The 23,716-nt window shown below is 40.2% G+C and overlaps 1 protein-coding gene across 1 annotated transcript in view; it reads left to right on the forward strand.

Annotated features, from left to right (window-relative positions):
- LOC136155194 (exocyst complex component 1-like) overlaps window positions 1-23,050 on the forward strand; it is a 60,810-nt gene extending 37,760 nt beyond the window's left edge. The window contains 2 exon segments of the mRNA XM_065917057.1: window positions 966-1,160; window positions 21,325-23,050. Coding sequence (XP_065773129.1) covers window positions 966-1,160; window positions 21,325-21,360 — 231 coding nt within the window. The 3' untranslated portion in view covers window positions 21,361-23,050.
- Window positions 23,051-23,716: the final 666 nt, after the last annotated feature.

The raw sequence follows: 23,716 nt of genomic DNA on the forward strand, positions 1-23,716 counted from the left end.
ATCAGGAAAGCACTAGGATCCCAATATATAAATGGGTATGGGTTCTGAATGTACTTACTGAGCATATGAAAAGCAGATAAACTTCATTTCTAGCTGAAGAATATTGAAATAAAATGACAAATAAACCTTTCTTACCTTTTTTTTTTGGCTACACCACTTGGCATGTGGGATCTTAGTTCCACATCCCCGTCCGTCCACCGGGGATCCAATCCATGCCGTCTGCATTGGAAGGGCAGAGTCTTAACCACTGGACTGCCAGGAAAGTCCCCCTTTTTCACTTTTCAAAATGACAAAGATTTTTCTTTAGTTATGATAATGCTGATGATAGTATGATAAGATAAAATAGTGTCATATACTGCTGACAGAAATATAAAGTAACTGAACTTTTCTGGGAAGCAATTTGTGTATATGAAGAGTCTTCAGAATGCTTAACAATTACACTCCTCAACTGAAGAATTATAGTCCTAGAAATTTATGCTGGACAGTCATCAAAAATGTGGGTAAATACCTATGTATGAAAGTTATTTATAGCTGTATTTATATTAGATTTTGTTTTTGATGAGTAGATTTTGCCAACTTCAAGAGAAAAAGTAAAAAATATTAAATACTTAATACTGAAGGAATGAATAAACATAGTATAGTCATTGGACGGAACATGATGCAGCCATTAAAATTTATACTTTGGGAAAAACTTAAAATATTAAATGAAAAATATAGCATACAAAATTAATCTCATTTTCATACTCACACATCAAACGACTAGAGGGAATTCTAGTCTTTTGACAGTGCTTATCTCTGAGTAGTGTGATAATAGCTGATTATTATTTTATCCTTTATATTTTCACACACTGTCTGATTTTTACACAGTGGATATATACTATTTTATAGTCAGATTTTTTTTTTTTTTTAATTTAAGTGGTAGTGAGAGCCGTTCTTAGCCGTTGTTTCTTTTCATTTCCTTGAAGCACTTCTTTGAAGGTGTGGAAGCTCGGGTGGCACAGGGTATAAGAGAGGAGGAAGTGAGCTATCAACTTGCGTTTAACAAGCAAGAACTCCGAAAAGTTATTAAAGAGTATCCTGGAAAAGAAGTGAAAAAAGGCCTCGATAACCTCTACGAGAAGGTTGATAAACATTTATGTGAAGAGGAGAACTTACTCCAGGTATGCTTTAGTTCTCTTAACCTACCTAGATTGCACATCCTTATATATATCTATTTTCCCCTAAATATTCCTCTAGAAATGCTATACATTTTCTAATTTTAGTGCAGGAGGAAAGCGCCATATAAAATGCAGACAAGATTAGTAAATTGTGAGGAAAAAAGGAATATTTATACAAGTTTATATGGCTATCTCTGTGTATTTTATATTTCTGTGGTATCATTTTGAGACATTAAGTTGTTTTGCTTTTGTTTGGGGACGGGTTTTTCATGACTTTCTGTGTTTTGTTTTAGTTTGGAAGGTAGTAAGGGAATGGAATGTGGAGTGATTGTGAGCATGGGAGCCTGGATATGGGTTCATAATCTGCCTCCAGGTAAAACTGCCTGGTTTGGAGCAAGTTAGTTCACCTCTCTGAGCCTCAGTTTCCTTATTTGAAAAGCAGAAATAATACCTGTACTCTCTAGGTGGGCACTAATATTATTGCCATTGCCATTTTATACATGTGAAAATCAGAGCTTGGAGAGGTAGAGTAATGTGACCACGATCCCATAGCTAATGTATGATAGAGTCAGGTTTAAACCTCAGTTAGAGATGAGTAAGAATCACTCTTGATTTTAGCATCATGGAAGGCTTCATGAAGGAAAGCATTTATGTTAGTCTATGGCAGTCAGATACTAACTTAACAGATAAAATAGAAGTGGCATTCCCAGTGGAAGAAATACTGTGAGCTAAAAGATGAGAAGCAAAAAGTGTAAGTAAAGCTGTTTAGTAAAATAGTCTTAAGCTGACTATTAGGAATTTAAGATTTGTGACATTTAGGATTTACAAGGAAAAATCCTCGAAGAAGGCACTCTTTGAACTGGCAGATAGAAATGGTGTTCGTTCATAGTACCCACCCTCACCAGGTTGTCATGAGATTTAAATAGAATAATACGTGCATAAAGCCCTTTGCACTGTGCTGATGTGAAACAAGTCGAGTAAGTGTAGCCTATTGACAGCGCTGCCGTGTCAGTGTGTGTGTGTCAGGTTCTGCCTTGATAGTTGTCTAAGGTTTATTTTCTGATGGGACTGTTCATTTGTTTACTTTTTCTTGACTGAAGTACAGTTGATTTACAGTGTCGTATTGATTTCTGCTTATATCTGTCAGCAATTTAGTTTCCACTTCTAGACTATAGATCCCTTTGACTGCTCATGATTAGTCTGACTCATCTTGGTGTTCTCCATGTCATCAAGAAGTGTTTTGCATCCTTAATTTTAGATAAATTAAACTTTCATCTGCTGTGAAGTTTCATTTAATCCTTAGTCTTATTTCATACATAGTAGTGCATAGCCACATCTGTGTTGGCTATTGGAACAGATACAATAACAGCTGAAATGTAATAAACATTACTGTGTCAAACACTGTTCTGAGCACTTTACATACATTCACTCATTTAATCTCATTTGAACCTGTGGGGAAGGTATTATTATCACGACCCAGTTTACAGATAAGGAGGGCCTTGAGGCACAGAAGAGTGGTGTAACATACTCAAGGTCACTCGAGGAGTTACGAATCTTCCTTCAGGATGTACATTCTTAACTGTTGTTGTTCAGTCGTTCAGACGTGACTCTGTGACCCTGTGGACTGCAGCACGCCAGGCTTCCCTGTCCTTCACTCTCTCCCAGTTCAGCTCCGTCGCTCAGTCGTGTCCGACTCTTTGCGACCCCATGGACTGCCCAGAGTTTGCTCACATTCATGTCCATTGAGTCGATGATGTTACCTAACCATCTCATCCTCTGCCACCTTCTTCTCTTCCCACCTTCAATCTTTCCCAGCATCAGGGTCTTTTCCAGTGAGTCGGCTCTTCACATCAGGTGTCCAAAATATTGGAGCTTTAACTTCAGCATCAATCCTTCCAATGAATATTCAGGGTTGATTTCCTTTAGCACTGACTGGTTGGATCTCCTTGCAGTCCAAGGGACTCAAGAATCTTCTCCAGCACAGTTCGAAAGCATCAGTTTTTTGGCACTCAGCCCTCTTTATGGTCCAAGTCTCACATCTGTACATGACTACTGGAAAAACCATAGTTTTGACTCTACAGACCTTTGTCAGCAAAGTGAAGTTTTTGCTATTTAATATGTTGTCTAGGTTTGTCATAGCTTTTCTTCCAAGGAGCAAGCATCTTTTAATTTCATGGCTGCAGTCACCATCCACAGTGATTAACTATTATGCTATCCTGCTGCTAAGTCACTTCAGTCCTGTCCGACCCTGTGCGACCCCATAGACGGCGGCCCACCAGGCTCCCCCGTCCCTGGGATCTCAAGGCAAGAACACTGGAGTAGGTTGCCGTTTTCTTCTCCAAAATGGATGATGCCATACTACATATATTCAAGAGCAAAACTACCAACCAGTGTGGTAATTTTATTCGCCCAGTAGGTTGTGTACTAACTTAAAGCATTTATCTCATCATAAATGCCTTTATCATTTTTCTACGACTGAACAGGAAATTTTCCTTTATTGTCTCGCTTCTTGTATTTGAGAATGGTTATCCTATATGTAATTCGTTGAGAGTTCTCCAGCTTTCAGTAATTCAGTATTGGTTACAAATCATGTAACTACTAAAATACTGTATCGAATTTTTCCTTCTGAATAACTATTGTGTATATGGATAAGGCTCTTGTGAAGATCAGTTGTAAACTTGAATTTTGAGGATCATGTGATTCTGTGTAACAGTATGAAATACATTTTCCAAAAAGTTGAAATGTGGTAATATTATTCTTAAATTTATCATGTGCTGTCATTTGTATGAAAGCAAGTCCTTATAAAATCAATATAGAAGAGTTATTACATGTCATTTATCATAAAACATAGTCAGTCAGTGGTACTCAGTGAGGACTGAATCACTGCCATAAAGAGACTCGTGTCCTTAATGCATAAACACAAAGACCCTGTCAGTGCAGCGGCTTCACTTTTTTGGCATTTATTTTACTTTTGGTTACGTCAGGATCCTCACTGCAGCCTGTGGGCTTCTCTCTAGTTGGGGCGCTCAGGCTCAGGTCCCATGGCCTATGGGATCCCAGTTCCTGGGCTAGGGATCAGCCCTCATTCCCTGCATTGGAAGGCGGATTCTTAGCCACTAGGCTGCTAGGAAAGTCCCTCTACAGTTTTAATAGCAAAAAATTGCAAATAATCCAACTTTCCATTAGTAGTAGATGGATAAATTAAGGTGTATTCAGTATTTGCCAACAGAGTAGTGAGAATTAGTGAATTTTATCTACAAAAAATACTGCAGATGAATACCAGGAAAATAATGTCAGGTTTAAAAAAAAAAAAGTCACAGAATATATATCATATGATTCTATTAATATAAAAGTTCAAAATAAACAGTATTTAGAGTTACAAGTGTTGTATAACTGAGAAAAAGCAAGGAAATGATCATAAAATTCTAGAGTGATTAGAGAGCAGGAAGGGAAGATTATGGTATCTAGCAGGGGCAGGATTTTAAAGGTATGTTATGTTACTTAAACTGGGCAGTGGCTACATGGATTTCATTGTACTATGATACTTGATACCTTACACATACCTTATAAATCTTATTTTATATTAGCTCAACGTTTAATTTAAAAACAAAATCAAACTCATATGTGTGTGTATATTCTTTATTGACATAGGAAAAAACCTTCACATTTGTAGATGATCTGGAGACAAAGAAGATCCAAGGTTGGTTGGATTGCTCGAGGTTCAAGCCAAGTATGTTCAGAGCTGATATTCCACACAACAGTGACCTCCCTCTCCAGAATGTTACAGATATAAATATATTTAAACATCTAAAGACCAAACACTGTCTAATGTTTCTGTTAACAGACCAAGTTTATTTTACCTGAGGTGGTATGGCTCTTATTTAAAGAAAAGGCAGATAGCAAAATACTTCTTAGAAAAGAATCTAAAAAAGTAAGCACGTCACATAACAAAATTATCTAAATAACTGGATAGAAATTTTGAGAAAGTAAGATGTACATGATTCCTATTAAAGATAAACATTGGTTAATTAATATGTCTCAGTTTATATTTGTGTTAGTATCTGTTTATTCTAAGGAATTAGAAACTAAGTTTAATACAGCTTTTCAAAATTAAATAAGATATTTTGAATGAAGAAAGAAAAGCAGTGGATGACTCTGATCAGCTACAATTTTCTAGATCTTAGAGATATGTAATATTTTGTGCTACAGATAGAATGAGAAAAGAGCAACATATGATAACTTAGAGAATATAAAGAAATGAAAAAGTGCTGAGAAAGCAAAAATGGCTATGCCAGGAAGGTTAAATATACAATGGTGTCTAGGAAGTAAGATTATTAATTCTCATAACTTTATGTTCTAGGATTCTCTGCATCTGCAAGTCCCCAATTTTAATGTACATATGAAACAACCAGGAATCTTGTTGAAATGCAGGTTTTGTATGATCTAAGACTCTGCATTTCTAGCAAGATCCCAGGTAATATCAATGCTACAGGCCTATAACCCACAGCTGAAATTGCAAAGTTTTACAGTGGTGTCAGTTCAATTCAGTCGCTCAGTCATGTCTGACTCTGCGACCCCATGGACTGCAGCACACCAGGCCTCCCTGTCCATCTCTTTTGTTTCTTTAGGTAGATATACTCCTAAGTATTTTATTCTTTTTGTTGCAATGGTGAATGGTATTGTTTCCTTAATTTCTCTTTGTATTTTTTCGTTGTTAGTATATAGGAATGCAAGAGATTTCTGTTGTTAATTTTATATCCTGCAACTTTACTATATTCATTGATTAGCTCTAGTACTTTTCTGGAAGAGTCTTCAGGGTTTTCTGTGTAGAGGATCATGTCATCTGCAAACAGTGAGAGTTTCACTTCTTCTTTTCCAATCTGGATCCCTTTTACTTCCTTTTCTGCTCTGATTGCTGTGGCCAAAACTTCCAACACTATGTTGAATAGTAGTGGTGAGAGTGGGCACCCTTGTCTTGTTCCTGATTTTAGGGGAAATGCTTTCAATTTTTCACCATTGAGGGTGATGCTTGCTATGGGTTTGTCATATATAGCTTTTATTATGTTGAGGTATGTTCCTTCTATTCCTGCTTTCTTGAGAGTTTTAATCATAAATGAGTGTTGAATTTTGTCAAAGGCTTTCTCTGCATCTATTGAGATAATCATATGGTTTTTATCTTTCAATTTGTTAATGTGGTGTATTACATTGATTGATTTGTGGATATTAAAGAATCCTTGCATTCCTGGGATAAAACCCACTTGGTCATGGTGTATGATTTTTTAAATATGTTGTTGGATTCTGCTTGCTAAAATTTTGTTAAGGATTTTTGCATCTATGTTCATCAGTGATATTGGCCTGTAGTTTTCTTTTTTTGTGGCATCTTTGTCTGGTTTTGGAATTAGGGTGATGGTGGCCTCATAGAATGAGTTTGGAAGTTTGCCTTCTGCAATTTTCTGGAAGAGTTTGAGTAAGATAGGTGTTAGCTCTTCTCTAAATCTTTGGTAGAATTCAGCTGTGAAGCCATCTGGTCCTGGGCTTTTGTTTGCTGGAAGATTTCTGATTACAGTTTCGATTTCCGTGCTTGTGATGGGTCTGTTAAGATCTTCTATTTCTTCCTGGTTCAGTTTTGGAAAGTTATACTTTTCTAAGAATTTGTCCATTTCTTCCAAGTTGTCCATTTTATTGGCATAGAGCTGCTGGTACTAGTCTCTTATGACCCTTTGTATTTCAGTGTTGTCTGTTGTGATCTCTCCATTTTCTTTTTTTTTTTTTATCTCTCCATTTTCATTTCTAATTTTGTTGATTTGGTTCTTCTCCCTTTGTTTCTTGATGAGTCTGGCTAACGGTTTGTCAATTTTGTTTACCTTTTCAAAAAACCAGCTTTTAGCTTTGTTGATTTTTTCTATGGTCTCTTTTGTTTCTTTTGCATTTATTTCTGCCCTAAGTTTTAAGATTTCTTTCCTTCTACTAACCCTGGGGTTCTTCATTTCTTCCTTCTCTAGTTGCTTTAGGTGTAGAGTTAGGTTAGTTATTTGACTTTTTTCTTGTTTCTTGAGGTAAGCTTGTAATGCTATGAACCTTCCCCTTAGCACTGCTTTTACAGTGTCCCATAAGTTTTGGGTTGTTGTGTTTTCATTTTCATTCGTTTCTATATCAAGAGGCCTTTTAGTTCCTCCCTGCTTTCTGCCATAAGGGTGGTGTCATCTGCATATCTGAGGTTATTGATATTTCTCCCAGCAATCTTGATTCCAGCTTGTGCTTCATCCACCCCAGCAATTCTCATGATGTACTCTGCATATAAGTTAATAAGCACAGTGACAAAATACAGCCTTGACATAGTCCTTTCCCTATTTGGAACCAGTCTGTTGTTCCATGTGTAGTTCTAACTGTTGCTTCCTGATCTGCATACAGATTTCTCAAGAGGCAGGTCAGGTGGTCTGGTATTCCCATCTCTTTCAGAATTTTCCACAGTTTATTGTTATCCACACAGTCAAAGGCTTTGGCATAGTCAATTACAATGGTGTAGGCTACATCATTCATACCTCTGAACAAATTAACATAATTTGGGGTTTTTGTTGTTGTTGTTTTGTCTTTTGGAAGACAGCTCACATGTGTGCTTGTGGCTTTAAGAGTTCTCAGCTTTTAATATTTGGCAGCACCATGATATGGTATGCTGGTATGCATAGGTGCTGAGTTGGTGTCCATCTCTTTGCAACCCCATGGGCTGTAGCCTACCAGGCTTCTCTGTCCAAGGGATTTTCCAGGCAAGAATACTGGAGTGGGTTGCCATTTCCTTCTCCAGTGCGTGAAAGTGAAAAGTGAAAGTGAAGTTGCTCAGTCGTGTCCGACTCAGCGACCCCATGGACTGCAGCCTACCAGGCTCCTCTGTCCATGGGATTTTCCAGGCAAGAGTACTGGAGTGGGGTGCCATTGCCTTCTCCGAGTACTAAGTGCATTTAGGAGCAATTCATATTCTGAAAAGAGGAAGAAAAAAGACAGTGGGGCGGATGAAAAGGGGGAGAGGAATATATGAAAAAAAGGGAAATCAGGTGATAAGAAACAATGGAGAATATAGCAAGCAAGACAAACATGAGTCTATGAGCACATGTCTTGCCCAAAAAATCTTGAGAAAGCAGCTTCTCTGAGATAACATCTCGATCAATTTCACTGGCAAGATGGTGAGTCTTTCAAGAAGTTCCAGGTAGTCAGCTAGAAGAGAAGGTAGTAAAAAAGAAATTAAGAAATGGAAGGAATGTGCCTTAATCTGAATTTAAATTTGTCTCCATCTCACTTTAAACAGTTAGCCTTTCTGGATCTCCTTTCATTTCAATTATGTTGCCCTGTAACTCTCTCATAAGAGCCTATTCTTTTCCTTCATGGCACTTAACTATAATATACTACGTCTTTAGTATATCTCCCCTATATCTAAGCCTGCAGTCTTTGTGACTAGGATTATTTTGTGTAACAGTATCTGTCTAGAACATGTATGTACTTAAATATTGAGTTTAAACAGTAGAAAGTGAACAGGCAGCCTTGAATTGTTAACTCATGGAAGGAGGAAACCATTGCATGAATTTCTTTACAATTCTCTTCAATGTTTAGAGCACAACTGTATTCTTGAAAGTAAGTTGCATTAGGGCAGAATCTCTGTTCTCTGCTTGAACCTAGCACCTAATGTAACTAGATGTGGATCTCATTCTAGGTGCTGAGTGAAGGTTGTTACAAGGAAATTGGACTTACAAGATAAAGTATACTCTACTCCCAGTTTTTACCTTATACATATACAGGGTCTCCACAGTGGTATACATTCTATAAAGATTGACGAATTAAATTCATGAAGGGCCTAAATGAACAATGTCTTCTGTAGATTTCAGATATGCTCTCTTAGGGAGGCCGTGTACCTGATCTACTGTCAGCTCCTCTGGTAGACACTGTGAGCTGTGGGGTCTGCCTGCTCCTCCTGCTAACAGAGCTCTGCTTTTTACAGAGTAGGAACAGGCCAGACAAAAGTGAAACACCAAAGCTGGCATAGACTCTTGGATCCCGACCTGCTGCATATTAGAGTTGTGGAAATGTTTAAAACTCCTGATATCTGCACCCTACTCTAGCCAAATAAATATGAATCTCTGAAGATGGGGCCCAGGTTCTGAAGCCTCCCAAACCATAATGGGCAGCATGCTTGGCCTGGTCTCAGCAGGCCATGACAATCCAGCTCTCCTTTGCCTATGTTTGATTGAGGAATACATATTTGTGTAAACCCAGCTCTAGTCAGTGAGATCTAGGAGGAAGTCTGCTAAGAGATCTCGAGAGAGATTGTCCAAACTGAAAAAAAAAGAAAGTTCATAAGACATACAGGGTCTTTAGCCTCTATATCTTCTTCCTTCTTGGTATGTTGTGATAAGAGATGAGAGCCATGGCTGCTGTGATCATGAAGTAGGATTACCAGAGCCATCAAAGAAAAAGGTAAAGCATGCAATGATATATGTGTATTAAAACATGCAAGCATGTCAAAAAAATATGTATATAAGCAGAGTAGGTGCAATTGTTTGAAAATTTAGGGTATTGAATGTAATTTCTTTAATGATTATCCATATGTTACTATTAATCTTTAGAGGTTTCTATTGAATTTTCATCACACAACCATGATCCTTATGGTTTTGCAGATGATTTTAAAATACGTGCAGAGAGATCTGAGAGTTGTTTGGAAGAAATTTTGTATTGTTTTGTTAGAATATATGCATTTGCTATAGTTTAAAAGAACGCTTTATCGTGGGTTGTTTTTCTGGACCAACAGCTCTTATCTTACCTCCCAGTCTTTGCCAAGCTGTAGCTAAGCCAACATTGATCCTCTGCAACTACTTTGAGGTCAGGTTGACCAGTCAATACTGTAGCACTTAGGGAAAGAGAACTTTCTAAAAGGATTTCTACGTAGTGGAATAATACAAAATTTAATCCAAAACACCACCTGCTTTCCTAAGGCAGTTTGTAGGCCCAACCTAAATTTAAATTTGAAAAAAAAAAAATCTTGAAGTGGTTTGTATTAAAATTCACTCATTATAATTTTACTTAGCTTTTTTAAAGCCAAGTTTATTTAGCTACAGCTATAAATGAAATGAACTACATCTAACTTGTTTTCATAAAAATTCATTTCCATATTTGTTTATTCAGGAGGAATAATCTCCTGTAAGATTGCTCGAACCATAAAATTTATCACAGGGAACAGTTCTGAAAGTAGAAGAGCGCAGAGGAACAGCTAAGAGTATAATAGATGAATACTTTAACTTTTACTGATGGAGGCTGAAATTATGTGCCTCTTCCTAGGGCATCATCATTCTAAGAATTGTGATTTCTCTGCTTCTTTTCTGGGTCCTTTGTCTTAATAATTTCCTGCCTCTTAGCCTTGTCTTTGTACCATAGATTGTCTTTTCTGCCTGAAAAATTATAGTATTGCATCAGGGGATATAAAATTAATCACAATAATCTAGACATGGATTGTGTCTCTTCCCATATCACAGTAGGATCATTTGGATCCTGAAAGATTATCCATCACAGTCCCCATGCTCTGCAAAGATTAGGCAGATGATTGGTCTAACTGGGCCAATCAGACTCTCCATCTCTGCCGGGAGTGTGAATCTTGGGCAGGCGACACTGCTTGAATGAAGGTACTTAGAGTTAAATCCTCCCCGTTTCACACCAAAAGAGAACACCCATAAATGTCTTCTATAAAGATCTCCAAAGTTGCCCTTGTTTGTGATCTTCCCAAGATGAAGTGGTTCTTTTTTCTTCTGATTTTGTGAATCACCCGATATTCTTCCCATATTGCAGTCGGGGAGTAGTAGGGAGCCCTTAAGTTAGTTGAAGTTAGTTTCTGTAGCTTGCAACCGAAGATCCGCAATTAATGCAAACTAAAATATGTTTATACACAGAATCAAATAAACTGTATAAGACAATAAATGGTATTTGCCAAATGAATGATACAGACAGTGTTGTAATAGCTCAGAGGAGTTAGATGTATCTGTAGTCTGATAAAGTCAAGGAATTGAGACATGCATCATTGAGTTGCTGCCACCCACCCATTGGGCAGCACCCGTGAAGATCAGTTAACAGTGTAACCTGAGCTGAGAGTTCAGACTCTGAAGTTAGCACAGGCCTCACACCCTGCCTCTCTCGGGCTGTCTGATCTTGTGCAGGTAAGTTAGTTCTGGGCCTCAGGATCCTAATTTGTAAAAGGGAAAGAGTAGTGCTTCTCTCATAGGTTCATTGTAAGGATTAAATCAGATGGTGTTTGTAAAATGTTTAGCACGGTGCTAATAAGCATTCAATTTTAAGAAGAAATGGATCAACGACGCATTTCTGAGCAACGGTTGAGCAATCATACTCTGCTCTCCAGGGTGAGTGGATGAAATGGAGCAACATCCTTGGGCCGAAAGATGACAACAGCTTACTGGGGTCCATTCCTCACCCTGACCCAGTCACCCACCAGGCAGGCGCACCTGCGTTTTCCCAGGACAGAGGAAGTCTCTCCAGGCCTTTGTCTGCGAAGCCATTACCCACAAAGTCCTTAGAAACTTGCTAATGTTGTTTCATTAGCCTTTCCAAATCCTGTGAGGCAAAGCAGAGAAGAAGGCTTCAAGCCTCAACCAGCCTTCTGAGAAATGTTAATAAGGTTAATATCTTAGACATCTTCAACAAATTCTGCTAAATGACCTGGGAAAGAACCTCATTCACTGAACCTGAAAACTAGATATGAACTGGGTCCTGTTTCTTACTCATAACACCAGTAATCTATTCACTAGGTTGGTTTGTCTCGTCCTTCATTTTAATCAGACTGCCAACGTTATGTCTTTTTTAATTTAGAATTATGTTACTAATTTTTAAAACATTGACAAATCCAAATGATCAATCAGCGCAGTTCATTTCACTTGAGCACATTAGATAGCAGAGTATGTATTGACTATGCTTTATAACATATCGAAAGTAAAGTAAGCCATGAAAATTCTCGGCATTACTGCTACGAGATCAGATAGTCATGTAAAAACACAAAAGCCTTGATGAATTGCCTTGTCATCATCCAAACTTCTCATTCTGTTACTCAGTAGAAGGTTCCTGAAGCATCATGGGAAGCATTTGAAAGAAAACTGTAGACAAAGCATCATAATTAAATCACTATTATATTTGAATCACATGTAATCCTATGAAGAAAGTCCGAAATGTAACTAAGGTAGCCTCTTAACAAGTTTACATAACAATATATTTTAAAGATATTTCATTTACTTACATCATTTGGTAATTCATTATTCATTCATTTCTTCATTCATCAAATGCTAATCACCTGTGGGGCTACAAAGACAAGATCAAAAACTTATTGTGTAATGGTAGAGATGGGCAAGTAAAAATATCCAGCCAAAACGCTTACAGTCATTGTTTTTAGAGAAAAGTGTAAAATAGCAGAACAGAAGAAATGAAATTTTAAAATTTTTATTGGGACTTTTCTATTTGTAATCTCCTATACATTTTGAATTCCTCTACAAGCAAATACTAGTTCATAACTTTGAAAAATGGTAAAATGAAATGTTAATAAGGTTAATATCTTAGACATTATCAGCATAATTTTTCTCTTTTGCTTTTCCTAGCACATATTCTTCTATGTGTTGGCCAAAGACATCAACCAGTCTCAGGATAATAAAAGATCTATTACAGAATGAGAATATTGATTGCTTACCGGGCACCAGGCACTGCTCTAGGCAATTTACATGGAATGCAAAGAGAAAGACATAATTAACACTCAGTTTCTGACCTTAAGGGGAGTCCCAGGTGGCACTGGTGATGAAGAACCCACCAGCCAGTGCAGGAGACGTAAGAGACGCCTGTTCGATCCCTGCATCGGGAAGATCCCCTGAAGAAGGAAATGGCAACCCACTCCAATATTCTTGCCTGGAGAATCCCACGGACGGAAGAGCACAGGGTCGCAAAGAGTCAGAGACAACTGAAGCGACTTAGCGTGCGTGCACAACCTTCAAAATAAGATTGTGCAGCTAAATAATAGTTTAAAAGCCAGGCTATTATATTGGGAGGGGATTTTCTAAATTATTTTATCTGCTTTCATCCTCCATTCATTCGATACTAAGCCTAGATGACATGGCTCAGTCATTTCTCTCCTGGAGTGGAAGTGAGGTGTGTTACAGAAGAACAGAGAGGAAAGCCATTAATCTTCAGCCCCAGGACTGTGGGATGGAAAGAGCAACAGAGGAACAGAGCTGCCAGACACAGCCTGGGCACGTGATATGAAATTGGGGAAGACATCTAAGGTGGAAGGAAGTTCTTATCTCCACTCCCCATTTGAGACTCTGAGAAGAGGCCTCATTCTAGGCTGCTTCATATCAACCCTAGAGGGTCCAGCATGACCAGAGAGAGGGAGGTCATAAGGTTTAACTTTAGAATCGCCTATACTCTCTTCACTGGGTCCAGTGACCGAGACTCTGAGAATCTGGTGGGGATCCCCTGTGCCAGTGAGGTGGGTGAGGGCCTGTAGGAAGAAGGGCTGGGATGAGGTGGGAGTCACAGCCAGAAGTCAGAGGAACAGGTTGTTTTGGGAGAAGCCCTGAGGAGGCAGAGAGAGTCAGAGAGGGCCAACTAGGAACAGAAAGAGACCCAGACATCACACCAGACCCAGGCGTCAGCTGCAGTGCCAGAGACACCAGGAACAGCCAGGCAGGCCTAGAAGAGGCTCCTGTGGAGCGCAGTCTTCCCTCAGCTACGAGGCCAGGCGGCCTTCCATCCCCACATGCACACATCCTGTTCCCATCGCAGAGCCCCGGGTGAGAAGTCTGACAGACTGTGCTCTTATCTTCCGAGACATTCTAACACCCCTCATGAAATGTATTTCAACCACTCGGTTAGATTTAGTTATTTGTTTTTACTTCTTACCAGCAGGTAGGGATGGGGGAAGAAGGCTGGACTAGTTAACAGTGGACCACACTTGCTCCAAACTTCTGAGGTATGATGTGAGTTAAACTCGCAGTCCTGCTAAGTAAGTCTAAAAATCAATTATAATTCAGCTCCCTATGGGAGCTCTGTGCACAGAAAAAATTAATGTATCAGATCAGACCCACAGAGTAGCCCCCCAGGACTTGGTCCTCCCAGTGAAATCAACGCATGTGTGCTGAGGGGCTGAGAGAGAGAGCATGGTTGATTTTGACTGGGCATTTCATCAACTGGAGACTTAAGGGTATTCCTTAAAATATCACTGGTTTGGCTTCCATTGATTTATAAGACTCTCCTTGAGCAGTTTTTCCCTTGACCATTTTTATACATCAAAAGAAATCTGAGCACTGAAGAATTGATGCTTTCAATCTGTGGTGCTAAAGAAGACTCTTGCGAGTCCCTTGGACAGCAAAGAGATTCAGTCAGTCAATCCTAAAGGAAATCAACCCTGAATGTTCATTGGAAAGACTGATGCTGAAGCTGAAACTCCAATACTTTGGCCACTTAATGCGAAGAACCAACTCATTGGAAAAGACTTTGATACTGGAAAGAATGAGGATAGGAGGAAAAGGAGAAGGGGACAGAGGAGAAGGGGGCGAAGAGGGTGAGATGGTTGGATGGCATCATTAACTCAATGGACGTAAACGTGAAAGTTGCTCAGTGGTGTTTGACTCTTTGCAACCCCATGGACTATATATAGAGAACCCCATGGGGTTCTCCAGGTCAGAATACTGGAGTGGGTAGCCATTCCCCTCTCCTGGGGATTTTCCCAACCCAGGGATCAAACCCAGATCTCCAGCATTGCAGGTGGATTCTTTTCCATCTGAGCCACCAGGGAAGCCCAGGAATACTGGAGTGGGTACCTTATCCCTCTCCAGAGGATCTTCCCCACCCAAGAATTGAACTGCAGTCTCCTGCATTGCAAGTGGATTCTTTATCATCTGAGCTACCAGGGAAGCCATGAGTTTGAGTAAACTCCAAGAGACAGTGAAGGACAGGAAAGCCTGGCATGCTGCAGTCCATGGGGCCGTGAAGAGTTGGACAGGACTTAGCAACTGAACAACAACAGTAACGCTTCTTTGAGGCCCTAAATCTCTGTAGAGGATATTCCTGAAAGTTCTGTTCACTATCACCCAATTTTGGTGAGTTAGGAAGAGTGAGGTAAGGCAGGTTCTCTGTGAATGAGAAACTTCCTCTTCACATGATTTTTCCTGGCTTTGAGGGGAAAAAAGCCAAAAGAAGTCGCCATGCTTATTTATATCAGAGGTTTAGATAAGAAGTATATAGTTTGCTCCAAGGGGTCAAAATATGTGTTATTTCCTCACATTCAGTTCTTCTTCTTGCCCCTGGATAATAACTGAGGCAGAACCCATGGCTTTTTTGCTGTCTGTGAAGTGGAATAAGTCCTTGGGCAGCCACTGAAATGCCTCTGGCCGTTCCCTGTCATAAGCAGAGCCCGGAACATGGCTCAGAAGTCAGTGTTCTCACTCTTTCCAGCGTGGGCTCAATGTGGGCAGAGAAAGAAGGAGAAGTGACCCTTGCTTTCTCTTTTTCCAGGCCCACTTCAACTCCTCCTCTTCCCAAACTGCCAAGGAGGGAGAGGAGGGAAGAGGCTGGGACGTTCTTATCTGATCAGCCTTTCTGGGCGCCAGCATCTGCTCTCAGGTATTTAGACCTGACTCTTTGTTGGAGACACTCCTCCCTTCCCTGAGTGCCTGTCACCTGCAGCTCGCCTGCCAGGAGTCAATGCATCTCACTGGTCTGAGCCACCAGGGAAGCCCTGTGTGGAAAAGTTTCCACAATGTCTGAGAGGGAACCCTTAACTGAGGGTTCTCTCCTTTGTTCAGAGGACACAAATTTATGTCTTTGCTCTCTTGATTTGAGATGGAGAGAGTTCTCCAAAAATTCATGGATCACTTCTAACACCTGTTCATAGAACCCTAGCTTGGTGTGAGACCACGTCACAACCGACTCACGCTTCTTTGCCAGAGACTGCTCTAGGTTGGGCCTGGAGCCCGGTTCTGGGCCATAAAGGAAACCCCACCAGTCGCTGCTGGGAGACATTTCTCTTTGATGAGAAAGAGGCCTGTGAGGAAAAAACCTTGTCATGAAATCCCTGTTGCCAGCCCTCACTTCTGGTTTTGGGCGCTGATACATGCAGACCCGTTTCTTAGACTTGCGGCAGCCATCTTGTGACCAGGGGGCAAAAGGTCCCAGGATGAAAGTCACCTCCGGGGAAGCAAGAATGGGAGCATGACGGCCGTCGGGTCCTGGATGGCTCCATGGAACTGCAAACCACACCAGGACTGGCTGCTCTGTTAAACTATCCTCGCTACTGTACAAAATGCTGTAGGTGTTTTTTTAAGTGGGCTTCCCTGGTGTCTCAGACGGTAAAGCGTCTGTCTGCAACGTGGGAGACCTGGGCTCAATCCCTAGGTCTGGAAGATCCCCTGGAGAAGGAAATGGCAACCCACTCCAGTATTCTTGCCTGGAGAATTCCATGGACAGAGGAGCCTTGTAGGCTACAGTCCATGTAGCAAAGAGTCAGACACGACTGAGCGACTTCACTTCACTTCACTTCATTTTGTCAAGCAAGACCACGAAATGCTTTTATTACCTAACCACTTCTTATTCAGGCATTTTGACCCTTAGTCAAATGCATGTTGACTGGTGAAAAGTGAAAGTGTTAGTCACTCAGTCATGTTTGACTCTTTGTGACCCCACAAACTAATAGCCCACCAGTCTCCCCTGTCCATGGAATTTCCCAGGCAAGAATCCTAGAGTGGGTTGCCGTTCCATTCTCCAGGAGATCTTCCTAACCCAGGGGCCAAACCCTGGTCCCCTGGACTGAAGGCAGATTCTTTACTTTCTGAGCCTCCAGGGAAGCCCCTATTGATTGGTACTCAGGCTGAATCCCTGGAAGCGATGAGAGGTGACAGAGTGACAAAGAGACAGAGAGAAAGAGAGACAGATTTGGAGTCCAAGTCAGCAAGTGAGTATTTCACGTTTCTGCACAGTCAGGACTTTCCAAGCAAGTTTTACCAGAACCTGGGCTTAACAAGCATTGGAAGTTAAGTTATGACTATGACAGAATAGTTAGTGAGACGACTCTAGAAAGATTTACCTCCCTGGAGATAAGTGTTTACATTTCAAATGGGGGAAAAATCTGGAGTCAGGACCTGTAGACCAGAGAGGCTTCACTTGTCTTCCTTCCCCCAGAGACATCTATTTATATTCCAGAAGGTAAGAGCACCGGACCTTTCCCTTATCTTCCCAAGAAAATTAGTGTTAATTAGGCAGAAGAGCTTTCCCTCCCTTTCTCGTGAGATGAAGAAGGGAGCTCTTCCTCTCATGTATAAATTCTGAGGTGCTTATTGGGATAGAGACTCTGTACTCTCCTGCAGTACAGAGTCGGGAACATACAGGGGAGCATCTGATTCCATTCAGCTTACCCTGGGCAAAGAGAGCAACTGATGTAATAAAAACTGATCTCCGCTCCAGAAACCCCATATTTGCATTCAGGATAATATAAATAAATATAGATATTAAAAACCAACCAGCTGTAGAAAGAGGCTCATGCATGGTTCTTCACTGGAGACTGTGACTCAGTGATACTAGGACACATTGTAATAGGTTGAAAGTACTGTGCAGATATAGCAAAGGAGACAGATATATCCCTGGCCTCAGTCCTAATCTGATTCAATCATTTCTGGGTACATTTCAATAAGAAAACTGAGAAATTAGAGTATTTCTAATCTCAAGGAGATAGCTGGAGAAGTGATGGACTTGGAAAACATATCATGTGAGCAAAGGTGGAAGAATCTGAGTACGCTGGTAGGTCATCCCACAGATAACCGGAGATTCACTTCCTTTTGACTGCTCACATACAAGAAGAGGCATATTTTAGCATCATATAAAGAAGACTTTTTCTAACAGAGATTTCAGCAACACAATGAGCTGCTTTGAAAAGTCGTGAGTCCTCTTGTCATTGGAAATAGTCAGGTGGCAGCTGCGATGGCCATCTGTTGAAGGATTTGCAGAAGAAATTTGCATTTGATTTAGAAAGTTGGTCTGTTTGAGATTTTAGGACCCTGACAATTTTATATATCCACCAAGTTTAACTGATCATCATCTGAATATTCTTTTTCTAGCCATTATCCTGTAGAGTTCTCTTCCTTGATAGTCTGCCAAATTCAGAGTTGTTTTAACTTCTGGAGTTGAAGTCAAGACTTTATCACTTACATTGTGATTTCTAGTAAATTATTTAATCTTGTCTGTAAAAGGTGGATATCAATACCTCCTATTTTATTGGGTCATTATGGTGATTAAATTAAACAATGCCTGTAAAGCATGCATAGCACTTGGAACAGAACCTAGCAAGCACTCAATACCCAATGGTTACTAGTTTATTAGCCTCTTCACTTGTCTTACTCCATCTTTCATTTAGCTACCTACTCATCCTTCACATGTCTATTGGTTTAATTTATATCTCTTACTTTCAGTGAGTCTCTCTTGTCACATGATTAAAGAACCACTTGAGCAATTGAATTTTCATACCTTTCCCATTTAAAAATTGTTTTGCTGATAAGTCTATCATGTTAGTCATTTTACTATCAATTTATAGGAGTTTTTTATATATTAGATCTATGGAAATAGTTGTAACATTTCCCCCAGCTTATCCTTTGTCTTTTGGCCATAGAACTATTGAAGATTCTTTTGAAAGTTAGAGCATGTAGAATATTTTCAAAATATATAATGTTTATCAATCTTTTTGTTCATGCAGAGCCCCCACTTTTATCTTTACTCTTACTCCAAAAGAGAATTTTTAAGTATATATATATATTTTATATTGTAGTTGACTTACAATGCTTCAGGTTCACAGCAAGGTGATTCAGTTATACAAATACACATTTACTATTTTTTAAATTATTTTCCATCATAGGTTATTACAAGATATTGACTATAGTTCCCTATGCTATACAATAAACCTTTGTTGCTTGATGCATATCTACAAAAGGGGATTAAAAGAAGTAGCTCCTTGCATTAACATTATGAAATGAGCATTCTGATGTCTTTGTAGATACATAAAATAAAGTATTCCATCATCAAGATGCTTCGGCATCATGCTTTTAAAAGGGACTCACACTTCTTGACAGTAATTTTCCCAGTGTCTCTGCTGCTAAAGAATAGCTTTTCTTAACATTCTGTAGCTAAGTCACTACAGAGGCTCACTGCAAGTCTCCAGACAGACTGGAACTATCGTAACCATTATCCTTCAGTTCAGATCAGTTGCTCAGTCGTGTCGAACTCTTTGTGATCCCATGGACTGCAGAACCCAAGGCCTCCCTGTCCATTACCAACTCCTGGAGTTTACTCAAACTCATATGCATTGAGTCAGTGATGCCATCCAACCATCTCACCCTCTGTTGCCCACTTCTCCTCCTCGCTTCAGTCTTTCCCAGCATCAGGGTCTTTTCTAATGAGTCCATTCTTTGCATCAGGTGGCCAAAGTATTGGAGTTTCAGCATCAGTTCTTCCAATGAATATTCAGGACTGATTTCCTTTAGGATTGACTGGTTTAATCTCCTTGCAGTCCAAGGAACTCTCAAGAGTCTTCTCCAACACCACAGTTCAAAAGCATCAATTCTTTGGCACTCAGCTTTCTTTGTGGTCCAACATTCACATTCATACATGTCTACTGGAAAAACCATAGCTTTGACTATATGGACCTTTGTCAACAAAGTAATATCTCTGCTTTTTAATATGCTGTCTAGGTTGGTCATAATTTTTCTTCCAAGGAGCAAGCGTCTTTTAATTTTATGGCTGCAGTCACCATGTGCAGTGATTTTGCAGACCAGAAAATTAAAGTCTCTCACTGTTTCCATTGTTCTTCCATCTATGTGCCATGAAGTGATGGGACTGGATGCCATAATCTTCATTTTTTGAATGCTGAGTTTTAAGCCAGCTTTTTCACTCTCCTCTTTCACCTTCATCAAGAGGCTCTTTAGTTCCTCTTTGCTTTTTGCCATAAGGGTGGTATCGTGTGCATATCTGAGGTTATTGACATTTCTTGTTAAATACCATTATCCTTAACTGCCAGGAAATGATCAGATTGCCAGCCAAACCTACACTTGTGGCAACAGGAAAATTAAGTCCCTGCTGTTTAAACAAAAGGACCTGAATTAGTTGGCAGCAATGCTGATATTTTTAGCCCCATCTTCAGGCCAGTCCCTGAAAGGAGGCAGCCATGCTAAATGCTGGACTTGTATCGAGGCCAGGTTCACCCAGTTCCATTCAGTTCTGTTCAATTCAATTCATAATTCCTGATCTCTCATTAGGTGCCAGACACTCTGCCTGAGTTACGGACGCAAAGAAGAACCCGTTAGTCTTCTGTATACTGTCAGGAGCCCACAGTCTAAAAGGGGAAACAGAATAATCCGTGACAACATTAGAGTCAGCAACATCCAGATATATAGAACATGTTTCGAACATATAGAGCAGAAACCTGAAAGAGAAGCCTCAGTTTACTTCTAGATTTCTCCTTAATGTTACCTGCATACAGCCAACTCTTTCCTGGTGAGTTATCTTTACTCACAACATTTTAAACACCAAATGCAACTTTGTTTTTTGGGTTTTTTTTCTCCTCCTAACATCCAAATACATGGTATCTTTTCCAAAACCACATCTCCAACTCTCTGGACACCAACTGGTCCAAAATTCAATGTCAATTTTGACATTAACTACTTGGAGTTAGTACAGACTCCACAGGTTAAGGGCTCAGTCCTACATGACAGTCCTACTTCAGATGCCTGTCACAAGTTTTGGGGCCCACATACCTCTTACTGACTAGCTATAAATTGGGGGTTCCCATAACCCCCTCAGGTTAGACAATTTATTAGAACAGAACTCAGGAAGACACATTCCTTACTATACCAGTTCATTAGCAAGGATACACTTCAGGAACAGCCAAAATGGGAAAGATGGCAAGGAAGGAGGGAAGGGGCAGGGAGAGCCCAAGGCCTCTCCAGCTCCACCCTTCCTGTTCCTGGTGTGTTCACCAACCTAGAGGCCTTCTGATTCCCGAAGTGTTGGGTTGCTACAGATTTCCAGCAGACAGGCATGATTGCTTAAATCGCTGGCTCTTGGTGGTTAAGTCACTCTCCAGCCCCTCTCTCACTTTTAGAGACTAGGGGTGGTGCTGAAAATTCCAAGCGTCTAATCAAGTCTTGGCCGTTCTGGTGGTCAGCCCCATCCTGCAGCTATGGAGGGTCCTGCTGGAGTCATCTCATTCAAACAAAGTTGCTCCTGTTACCCTGTCACTCAAGAAGTTCTAAGAATTTTAGATGTCCTGTTCCAGGACTGAGGACAAAGACCAAGCATCTTCCTTATTGTGCCATGCCAGGACATTTTTTGCAATACATTGAGCCTCTTACATCCCAGACCACACTTACTATCCACCTCTTACCTCTTTCCTGCCCCAACACATTTCTTTTTCTTTTTCTAAAAGATTTATTGATTTTATTTTATTTATTTTTCTTGGCTGTGGTATGTCCTTGCTGCATGAGGACTTTCTCTAGATGAGGCGAGTCAAGGCTACTCCTCATTGCAGTGGCTTCTGCTGTTGCAGCTCACGGGCTCAGAGGTTGTGGCGCACCGGCCTTGTTTGTTGCCCCACAACATTTGGGATCTTCCCAGACCAGGGAATCTAAACTGTGTGCCTTGCATTGCAAGGCAGATTCTTAACCACTAAACCACCAAGGAAGCCCCCCATCACATTTCAAGGTGGCCTCCTGACTCTGCACCCAGGGGGCTGCACAACAGCACATTCTTCAGGCTCTGAAACTCAAAACCTTAACATTTGCCTGGATTCTTTCCACTACTTCTCTTCGAGACGCTGACCCCTCACTGTGCCCTGAACGCTCTTTCTTTGTAGTATTTCTCACTTTTCCCTCAGGCCTTAATCTCATCATTAAAATAACCTCTTGTCATATTGGAAATAAAAGCAAAAATAAACAAATGGGACCTAATGAAAATTAAAAGCTTTTGCACAACAAAGGAAACTATAAGTAAGGTGAAAAGACAGCCCTCAGATTGGGAGAAAATAATAGCAAATGAAGAAACAGATAAAGGATTAATCTCAAAAATATACAAGCAACTCCTGAAGCTCAATTCCAGAAAAATAAACGACCCAATCAAAAAATGGGCCAAAGAACTAAACAGACATTTCTCCAAAGAAGACATACAGATGGCTAACAAACACATGAAAAGATGCTCAGCATCACTCATTATCAGAGAAATGCAAATCAAAACCACAATGAGGTACCATTACACACCAGTCAGGATGGCTGCTATCCAAAAGTCTACAAGCAATAAATGCTGGAGAGGGTGTGGAGAAAAGGGAACCCTCTTACACTGTTGGTGGGAATGCAAACTAGTACAGCCACTATGGAAAACAGTGTGGAGATTTCTTTAAAAGCTGGAAATAGAACAGCCATATGACCCAGCAATACCAGTTCTGGGCATACACACTGAGGAATCCAGATCTGAAAGACACACGTGCACCCCAATATTCATCGCAGCACGGTTTATAATAGCCAGGACATGGAAGCAACCTAGATGCCCATCAGCAGATGAAGGGATAAGGAAGCTGTGGTACATATACACCATGGAATATTACTCAGCCGTTAAAAAGAATTCATTTGAATCAGTTCTAATGAGATGGATGAAACTGGAGCCCATTATACAGAGTGAAGTAAGCCTGAAAGATAAAGAACATTACAGCATACTAACACATATATATGGAATTTAGAAAGATGGTAACGATAACCCTATATGCAAAAAAGAAAAAGAGACACAGAAGTACAGAACAGACTTTTGAACTCTGTGGGAGAAGGTGAGGGTGGGATGTTTCGAAAGAACAGCATGTATATTATCTATAGTGAAACAGATCACCAGCCCAGGTGGGATGCATGAGTCAAGTGCTCGGGCCTGGTGGGCTGGGAAGACCCAGAGGAATCGGGTGGAGAGGGAGGTGGGAGGGGGGATCGGGATGGGGAATACGTGTAACTCTATGGCTGATTCATATCAATGTATGACAAAACCCACTGAAAAAAAATAATAAAAAATAATAATAATAAAAATAAATAAATAAATAAATAAAATAACCTCTTGTCCTCGATAATATTGTTCTCTGCACCATTCACCCTTCAATTTTTCTACTACTCAGATTCACTTTCCCCAGACTAATTTCATCTTGCAATTTTCAGTTTAAAACATGTTATATAATTCTCCACTGTATTCTGGATAAAATTCAAGCTCTGAAATCCATCCACAACAGTGAAATGGACAGGAAAGGTAGGAGGAATTCCATATGGATGGAGAGGAAGGGAAGCCTAAGGAAAGTACTGGCAGTCTCTGCTTTTCCATTCAGAATGGATGGAGCTGGGCCACTCGTGGCACTAAGACAGGAAGGGTGTTTAAAATATGTGTAATAGTGAAAGATGCTTATAATGGACACCTGAACATGTATGTCCTCTAGGCTCTGTAGGACATCCTCATGGTTGATCCCAAGTGGA

This window comes from Muntiacus reevesi, unplaced genomic scaffold (assembly GCF_963930625.1).
Source record: "Muntiacus reevesi unplaced genomic scaffold, mMunRee1.1 SCAFFOLD_115, whole genome shotgun sequence".
Classification (NCBI taxonomy): domain Eukaryota; kingdom Metazoa; phylum Chordata; class Mammalia; order Artiodactyla; family Cervidae; genus Muntiacus; species Muntiacus reevesi.